This window comes from Mus pahari, chromosome 5 (genome assembly GCF_900095145.1).
Source record: "Mus pahari chromosome 5, PAHARI_EIJ_v1.1, whole genome shotgun sequence".
Taxonomy (NCBI): Eukaryota; Metazoa; Chordata; class Mammalia; order Rodentia; family Muridae; genus Mus; species Mus pahari.
Window position 1 is genome coordinate 50,874,913 of NC_034594.1, and position 9,738 is coordinate 50,884,650.

Consider the following 9,738-nt stretch of genomic DNA (forward strand, 5'->3'; position numbering starts at 1 on the left):
AAGCCAGACCTGTTTGGCTTGTGTAAATGAATATGCTCCACGTATATGCAGGAGCCACAGTTAAAGTGCCTGAGGGAACAAAAGGGACTGTGGTCCACTGCCAGAGTTCTTAAACAATCATCTCTCCACTTCTTGCTCTGCAGCCTCTTCCCCGTGTACGCAGCTGGCATTTTTTTTAGTTGTGCATGTGGCAACTAGATTTTTACTTGAACGATCATTCTCTGTTGTTTCCAGTTTTGTTTTGCTTTGCTTTTTAGCTTTTTAGCTGGAACTAAACAAGGCTTTACACGGCTATTTCAGCTAGATTAGCTGACTTGGTCTGCTTGCCAAATCCCTCCATTGTCTGAGTCTTACACAGCAAGTTATGATAGGACCTGGGAAGCTGGACATCAGTGGACTCTATAGACTGTTTAATTTATGAAAAAAATGGAACCCGCACAGAGGGATGCACAGAAAAGAATAAAGGTGGACAGAAAGGAGCAAATGTGATCAATGGACAAATGCCAAGGATGGCAGAGAGGTTATTGTTGGAAATCTCATCACGTTTTTTGACAACCTCACAAAAGGCAAGTTTGGAGGCTGCAGGTTGAAAGAGGAGGTAGAACCCAGTTAGACCAAGGAATGAGGACTCACTCCCCACCTCCAGGGATTCAACCAAGAGACTGACAGCTTCGGTACTCAGAGGGTGGGGACAGTGCACAGGCATGTTCTCATTCAAGAGATGGTGCTCAAGGGCTGCATCTACATACAAAGCACTTGGCTACTGTACAACTGTAGAGTTTTGCCCATAAGACAAAAGGCACTTTGCCATCTAGATTCCCAACTAGCATGCCTAGTTAGACCTAGCTCTGGACTGTGGCTGGTTTAGACCTGGTCAACAATGAGTGCAAAAGAAAAATGGAAAGAAGAATCTAAACCTCATGTTGAAGCATTGCAGCCATAGTTTGGATCCCAAGAAGGAGCTGCCTAGACAAACTGGTGTTCTGCATTTAATCCCACGACAGAGTTCTTAAAGGAGCACCCTAATGGTAGTAGCTGTTTTACGGTATAGGAGAGAGCCATGTGGTAGCTGTGGACATAAAACAACCTGGGGTAGAGTGCACATAGGTCCCTGAATAGTGACCAACAACACCAGATCATTTGGGATAACAAAGGACAATGGCAACAAAGTGTTCTCCCAGAGTAATTCTTATCCACTCACTCCAAGTCATCAGCATGGAAAAGGCTGCAGGCCACAGAACAGTCAGGCACAGCCTAGAACTGGTATAATGGGCACAGCAATAGAGAGACGTGAAACTGAGCCTGCTAGCCTGATTCCCACAGACACAAGGCTGTACAAAGTCACTGTGTAATGGGAGATGACGGAGAGACACTGTAGGACAGTGTTTCCCAACATGGCTCAGTAGCAAAATTATAGCTACCATGTAGCAGAGAACATAAACCCATGGTTGGGGGATTCTAAGACCATCAGAAATACCTGTTTTTTGATGGTCCTGATCCACACGTTAAGAACTGCAGATGTAAGAGGAGGTGGGTTTGGCTTCTCAATGCAGAAGGGCAAGAGACTTCCATAGAACCAACAGTACCAAGATTGCCCTGCCCCTCTGTAGGGTAGCACAGCAGAGTCCTCTGCTGAGACATTGTGCACATTCAGTTGTCACATTCATTGCACACTACAATGGAATTCTAGAAAGTTCTATGAGCAGTAGTACAATACAGTTACTTCTCTGCCTTGCATGGAGCCATGGTGGTGACTACTCTACTAGACCCGAGTGTGTCAGGTAGGGGAAGGCTTCACCTCAGCCCTCCTGCATGGCTGGCTATTCTTTTCATGCTTCAAGGACTAGTAAACTTCTCATCAACCCTCTACCCCAAGTCCCCTGTCATACTTAGGAATTCTTTGTATTCTCTTGTGGAAGTTATAGTTATTCAAGGCGAGGGTCTGTCTTCCCTCTCTGCAGGAACCCAGCAGCTACACCCATTAGAGGAGCTAACAAAGTCACATTCATAGGTAAGGTATCCCACCCGGGAACCACTCCTCCACTAAGGAGGTGCAAGAATGTCTTGTGAAGTGGAACCATGGACTGTGCCCCATGCCGCACTTCCCACCTGCAGTAGTTTTGTTTTACATGAAATTACTCACAAGCCAAAGAAACTACAAACTATTCTGTTCCATCTGTGCTAATCACAAATTTGCCATAGTTCACAGTTTCAATGTTCTCATTTTTATTTTACAATAAGATTGCAAAAGCTTTTGCAAGTTCAGATCTCCCTATGTGGCTGAGGATGGCCTTAAACTTTGGTCTTCCTACCTCCTAAGTTCTGGATTACAGATGTGTGTCACCACACCTTTATGATCCTTAATGGTCACAGCTTTTCTTTTTTTAAAAAAATATATTTATTTTATGTGTATGAGTATACATGCATTTATTTATTTTATGTATATGAGTAAGCTGTTGCTGAAACATCTGAAGAGGTCATCAGATCTCATTACAGATGGTTGTGAGCCACCATGTGGTTGCTGGGAATTGAACTCGGGACCTCTGGAAGAGCAGTCGGTGCTCTTAACCGCTGAGCCATCTCTCCAGCCCACAGCCTTTCAAGTATCTCTTCTAGAAATAAGAATACACCTTTAAGTTTGTTAATCTCTGTTCTTTCAAAAAGTCCCAGGATAGGAGGGAGGCCTGGAGGGACGGCTCAGAGGTTAAGTGCATGTCTTAGTTAGGGTTTTACTGCTATAAACAGACACCATGACCAAGGCAACTCTTAACAAGGACATTTAATTGGAGCTGGCTTACAAGATGAGAGGTTCAGTCCATTATCATGAAGTGAGAACATGGCAGCATCCAGGCAGGCGTGGTACAGGAAAAGCTAAGAGATCTATGACTTCATCTGAAGGCAGCTAGCAGAATACTGGTTTCCAGGCAGCTAGGATTCGGGTCTTAAAGCCCACACCCACAGTGACACGCCTACTCTAACAGGGCCACACCTCCAAATTGTGCCTCTCCCAGGGCTGAGCATCTACAAACCATCACAGTGCATTTACTGCTCTTATGGAAGACCCAAGTGAGTTCAGTTCCCAGCACCCACGTCAGGTCTAAAGTCCCTGCTCACGGGGATCTGATGCCTCTGGCTTCCCTGGGCACTGCACTCAATGTGCACACACCTTCCTCCAACATTCACAGTTTAAAATAATAAAAAAGAAATCCTTAAATAATCAATAAAGGATAACCAGTTTGAACATGAAGATACATTTATTTTGGGAACAGTTCTTGCAAAGATAAAGCTATTAACATTAAAGTGATCCCCCCACCCACACACACACAGAAATTATAAGCTCTTCTGAAGTACAAAGCATTGTCAAGATGCTAAGGCACGCAGGAACAAGATGGGTAGATGTTTCCTTGGCTTAGAGCTTGGCTTTCTTCTTAAAAGATTCCTTTATCCTCCTGACAACAGAAAGGTCCCCAGCTCCAACAGGCCAGTTGTCATGATCTGTTTGGTAAGCAAAAAAGTGTTACTTGCAAATCTCTTAACCCCAGTTTCCACCTAAGCCTCATGGTTTTGTTTGCTGCCTTGCTTCTTAGCTCACGGAGGCTAAGGAAAAGAGCTTGCAGGACAGGCAGTTTTGCAAAAAATCCTTCTTTGAATGCTGGGCCTGCTACTCACTAGCTTCCTGCATGTAAAGGGGGTAACTTCAGTCTCTCTCTCTTTCTCTCTCTCTCTCTCTCTCTCTCTCTCACACACACACACACACACACACAAACCACCTCTGGTGACTGGCTACAGGTGGACATCTTTGTGAGCTGATCTAACATGAAGCAGACTCAGAACTGAGCAAGCTATGCTGAGATGAAATCCTTCCCTCTCCTGGCTCTTCATCCAGCTGGATGTGGGCAGAGAAAGGCCTGTGGTCTCAGAGTGGCAGGCTGCCATCCTGGGACCAAGGAAGACAGCCTCGAAAGGGTGATACCTCAGGGGAACAAACACAGAGGAAGAGGAAAAGGCTCTTAGATGCGTCCCACCTCTTCACTGAAACTGAAAGGTCAATGGCGATGGCCAACCCTGGCCACACAGGACCTGACACCATGTGTACTCTAACTTAATCCCCTAACATGCCTAGGAAATACAGTCTTGGGTGTTTTTGTTTTGGGGCAGGGTCTCTGCAGGGGCCCTGGCTGTCCTGGAACTCACTGTGTAGAGCAGGCTGGCTTCAAATGCAGAGAGAATCTCATCTGAGCTGGGACTACAGGCTTATGTCACCACAGTCCTAACACTATGAACTGTCGAGACCTCAGTTGCAAAGCCAAAAATGCAATAGAGAGCACAGTGGAGTTGAATCATTGTTGTGTAATGGGGTTGCACTGTCTTTCTTCAAAAAGGTAAAGAAGCCAGGCGCGGTGGCACATGCCCTTAATTCCAACACTTGGGAGGCAGAGGCAGGCAGGCAGTGAGACCCTGTCTCAAAACACTGAAGCAAAAACAAAAAAACAAAAAACAAAAAACCTCAATCAATCAACCATTCATAGAATTAGCGTTATCACCAAATCCATATAAGAAACCCACAGGGATAGGAAATGGGTCTTGTCAACCAGACATTCCTTTGCTAATAGACACTAGTAACTATCTTTAGAAAGAGGTCAAATATATTTATGTTTATATTTCCCTGAGGATTTGGTTTTTTTATGTGCATTTTTTAAAAAAAAAACTACAATCTATGCTACATAGCCTAGGCTGGCCTAAAACTTGGTATGTAGCTGAGGATAACCATGACCTTTTGTTACTTCTGCCTCAACCACCTTGACTACTGGGATTACAGGTGTGCATCAGAGGTCCTAGGTTCAATTCCCAGCAACCACATGGTGGTTCACAACCATCTGTAATGAGTCTGGCATGCAGGTGTACATGCAGATAGGGCATTCATATACATTAAATAATTAAAATAAATCTTTAAAGAATATCATGTTATGAATAAAAAGTTATTGAATCACAGAAGTTTATCATTTGTGTGCATATTCCAAGAGAGAGGGCAAAGTCGAGTCAGACTGCCCTTCTTCCATCTATGCAGGCACTTAGAGAGGGGAAAGAGGAATTAAGTCTGTAAACCTTCAAGCACAGCTGGCCTTTGCCTCCGTTCTACCTTCTGTGTAATTAGAGGTTTAGATAGTTTTGCGGCAGAGAACATTTTCTTTTACATCCTATCATAAATATCAACATTTTGAAGGCCATTCGATGGCCTGTAGCAGACACCCCTACCTCCGAGGCAGTGACTTACGACAAGGAGCACACGGACAGGGAAGGGCTCGTGCCTCTTCACTTCCCGGCTGCTTACCTGGTATGTTGAAGTTGTGAGTGTACAGAGCCTGGCCTCCATCCACATTGACCAACTGTCCAGTGATAAAGGAAGCCGCAGGGGACAGCAGGAAACATACCAGAGGGGAGATCTAGGGAAAGAAGAGAAATATCCATACATTGGAGAAAGGAAGAAGAAAACGGACTCTTCTCCATACCTGGGATACCGAAACTCCCGAATAAGCACATCCCCACCCACAGGACTGCATCACGAATCCTCCTCACGCATGTGCACCATGACAGCACAGAGACAGTGTGGACAGAAGGGAAGTCAGGTAACAACCAGGGCAAAGTCGACAAGGGGTGGAAAAGCAGCAGATAGTGGCAGGCAAACAGCAATGGTATAAGAAGCCACAGATAAACACGGCGGTTTCCTGCTTCAACAATTAACTCCCCTCTGAGGCCCCGCTTGTCTGTCACAACCCTATTTGTCATGGCGGTCACATGCTTCTCCCACCTGGGTCCCAGATACAGTTAAGTGTGTCCGTGGCCCTGTCAGGCCCAAGGCACCGCTGTGCGGATCACAGGAGCTTCCCACCAGCGGGCCTTCAAGGTCCCCATCACATCCTCCCAAACGAAGTCGCTTGGCGAGGTTTCAGAGAAACTTTACAGACCAACAGAATTCATTTTACTGATGGTAAGTGGAATCCGAGTCTTACAAGGGTGGTGATCCTGAGCGCATGCCACTCCTGGCTTCTGTATTGGGCACTGAAACAAAAACAAGGGATGGGGAGCAAACAGCCTGGGTTTGATCGGATCCCATGGGGGGGTTAGGTGTCAGAAGCCACCCAGGAGGGACCGAGCACACAAATGAGTTTCCTGGAGATGGCTCACCATTTTGTGCAGCTTTTGATGGGTGAACTCCAACGTGCAAGGTCACCAAAGACTTCATCTCGGGATTGCCTCTCGCTGCTGAGACACTTTTCCTGCCTCTATTACATAGCCTAATGATCCCTGGGCATCAGCCCACCCTATTGGGCAAACTTCCAGAAGATCAACATGAATATGTACTCTCGTGGAGCAATGCAGTATAGATGAATTGATGATTTTTCACAATTTCCGATAATGATTTTATATAATCTTTAAGTTGATACAAGTAATCTCAAGCCCCAAATAGAACAAAGTGGCAAACAGAGCTCTTCAAGCCTTCAATGTCACAGGGCAATTGCACTAGGATAAGAAAGCAGGCTTGGAGTAAATCTGCGAACAAGGAAAAAACCTTCACTGTAGGCCAGGTCCACGGATGAAGCCACAGGCGTGCACTCTAATAAAGCAAGGCCATGGGGAACCGTTGCTCTGAACTCATAATGAGTTTACAGAATGAAACACTGCTTTGAACTTTCAACATCCTTCTGTAACTCCCCTGTTGCATAACATTTTATCTATGAGATAATTCTATAAAGAACTTTTATCTAAGAAGGTATAAACTGCCAGAGAAAAGAAAGGAAGTGTGGCATTTGGAGTCAACCCCATCCATGTATGTATATAAGTATGCATTAACACTTGTGGAATTGTTGAGACAGGTGGTCAGGCCCGGCCAAAGTGTGTCTGTGTGTGTCTATGTGTGTGCTTGAATTCTCCCTTTCTTCCTCTCTTTTCTCTCTGGCTCATAAAAACTTAACAAACTCCAAACCTCTTGCTTGGCCTGCCAGAGGCCCGGGAGCCAGGGAGAAACCAAACCTTTTTTCTAATTCTCCTGCTGTTATCAGAAACCAGTGGCTTTTGACCTTAGAAGAGTTATAGGAAGAGAAACATTACCAAAAGCAAGCATCTCTTGGCCACACAACAGCAAAGAATTAAAGTCAGAAGAATTGCCAAAAGTAAGTGGCTTTCAGCCCTAAAATAGCAGAGTTATTTGTCAGGCACTGGCAAAGAAGTGGATGCTCACAGCCATCCATTGGATGGAGCACAGGGTCCCCAATGAAGGAGCTAGAGAAAGTACCCAAGGAGCTGAAGGGGTTTGCAGCCCTATAGAAGGAACAATATGAACTAACCAGTACCCCCAGAGCTCCCTGGGACTAAACCACCAACCAAAGAACACACATGGTGGGACTCATGGCTCGATATGTAGCAGAGGATGGCCTAGTCGGTCATCAATGGGAGGATGACCTCTCCTCCCTAGGTCCTGTGAAGGTTCTATGCCCCAGTGTAGGGAACTGCCAGGACCAGGAAGCAGGAGTGGGTGGGTTAGTGAGCCGGGGGAGAGGGGAGGGTATAGGAGGTTTCCGGAGGGGAAACCAGGAAAGGGGATAACATTTGAAATGTAAAAAAAAAAAAAAAATAAAAAAAAAAAAAAAAAAAAAAAAGAATAGCAGAGTTAAAGTTAAAGACAGAACTGCCAAAGATGAGCAGCTCTGGCCCTGGGCGCTGACTCCACGGCCTTTGCTGCCTTCCTTGGGAAACCGGATGCCAGAATAAGTCCTAGCAGGTAGGAGAGAAGCAACTCCATGAGCTGGCTTCTGACCTCCCCATGTGCACCATAGCACAAGCATGCCTGTGCACACACTCTGGTACATACACACATCCCTCCACGCACGCGCGCGCGCGCGCGCGCGCGCGTGCGCGCACACACACACACACACACACACACACACACACACACACACACACACGTACACACCACTGGTAAACAGGTTAGCCAGTTGCACCTGGTGTGAAAGCTTTGCCGATCTTAGACTCAGCACGTAATGGAGCAGAGTTTGTCCCTGGCTCTGCATCTCACAGTAGGTATGCCAGTAGTTTGTTAAAGTTTTCATGGGCATTCCTTCCGGGGATTTTAAAAGTCAGAGCCATCATCACTGTGTTAGAATTTTAGTCACAGGCTCACAGCAATGATTGGAGAACTGCTAGAGCCTCAGAATGGGTCACGGCAAGAAGTCAAAGGTGGGGCGGGCAAGGCGGCTCAACCAGTAGAGAAACTTGCCTCAAAGATCGCTCATCTAGATACAATCACTGGGACTTCCTTGGAAGGTGAGGACAAACACTGGAGCACTGTCCTCTGACCACCACACGCTTGCTCTGTCACACAAGCACCTCAAGAATACATAACTGTAGCTGGGCTTGGTGGTGCACACCTTTAATCCCAGCACTTGGAAGGCGGAGGCAGGCAGATCTCTTTGAGTTTGAGGCCAGCCAAAGCTACACAGTGAGAGATCTTATCGCATTAAAAAAAATTTAAAGAGTGTTAAAAATGTTTTTAAAGAATATGAACTATATTAGTATTAGAGGCACCAGCAGTCATGATATTCTGGTGCAGATAACCATGGGAATGGGCTGGGGTGAGTGCATCACCTAGTGTTCTAGGTGATGAAACAAGACATGATATAGGAAGTGTGCACATGTGCACACACCCACCACACCCACCGCAAGAGCTTTTGCTGCCCAGAGAAGTCCACTGGACAACACAATATGTGATTAAACCAACTAAGCAGCCATTTAAAAATTGTATTTCTTTTATACTTTTATTTTATGTGCATGAGTACTTTGCCTGCACATACATATGTGAACCACATCCGTGACTGGTGCCTGCCAAGGTAAAGAATTCATTAACGTTTTAGACAATTTCATATATGTACATAATAAAATTTGATCACTCTCGCCATTACTGTCTCGCACCTCTCCCCTACTTCCACTGAGCCTCCTCCGAGCGTGTCACCCTCAGCAAGCAACTTTTTGTTTAAATAAAGGAATTGAGGCTATTGCCTCAAACAGAAACAACTGGGAATGTTTGTTTTCCATGACAAGAGTCAAGCTTGCAAGTGGAAATGGAATTTTGGGGAAGCTCGTGCTGCCATGCACTTAGATTCAAGCAGCAGGTAGAGACATAAAGAGATGTGTCCTTTCAAAATTACATAATGAGCTGTGTCAACATCTAGATCCAAAGGAGGTCCTGCAGACAATGAGTTATGCTACAAGTTAAACAGACCAAAGATCCCAACGTGTCAAGAAGGCTCAAGTAACAGAGCACAGGAAGTTCATGATATCAGGGTCCCTCTGATTTTAAAGAAACGGGGTTGGGGTGTAGCTGAACTGGTGGGGTGCTTGTCTAGCATGCCCAAGGCCCAAAGGCAATCTCCAACAGCGGATAAACCAGGTATGGCAGCACCAGCCTGTAATACCAGCACACAGGACACCTAAGCAGGGGGATCAGAAATACAAGTCGCTCTCTGTTACAGATCAGATTCAGGATCAGCTCAGAGACAGGAGACCCGGCCTCAAAAAACAAAAACAAAACCAACAAAACCAAAGTAAATAAATCTCTTATTACAGGTTGGATTAAAACAAATTAGCGGGCTGGTGAGATGGCTCAGTGGGTAAGAGCACCCGACTGCTCTTCCAAAGGTCCAGAGTTCAAATCCCAGCAACCACATGGTGGCTCACAACCAT

At 45.6% G+C, this 9,738-nt stretch overlaps 1 protein-coding gene across 2 annotated transcripts in view; it reads right to left on the reverse strand.

The window, feature by feature from the left end:
- Positions 1 to 3,235: 3,235 nt before the first annotated feature.
- Positions 3,236 to 9,738, reverse strand: part of Pecr (peroxisomal trans-2-enoyl-CoA reductase) — a 30,817-nt gene continuing 24,314 nt past the window's right edge. The window contains exons 7-9 of one of the 2 annotated variants that reach the window (XM_029538189.1): positions 6,012 to 6,060; positions 5,333 to 5,444; positions 3,410 to 3,495 (exon numbers count right to left, since the gene is read on the reverse strand). In XM_029538189.1, the coding sequence (XP_029394049.1) occupies positions 3,489 to 3,495; positions 5,333 to 5,444; positions 6,012 to 6,060 (168 nt within the window). In that variant the 3' untranslated portion in view covers positions 3,410 to 3,488. Of the gene's footprint in view, positions 3,496 to 5,332; positions 5,445 to 6,011; positions 6,061 to 9,738 lie in introns of both variants that reach the window. The other variant, XM_021198884.2, reaches the window with a different exon arrangement.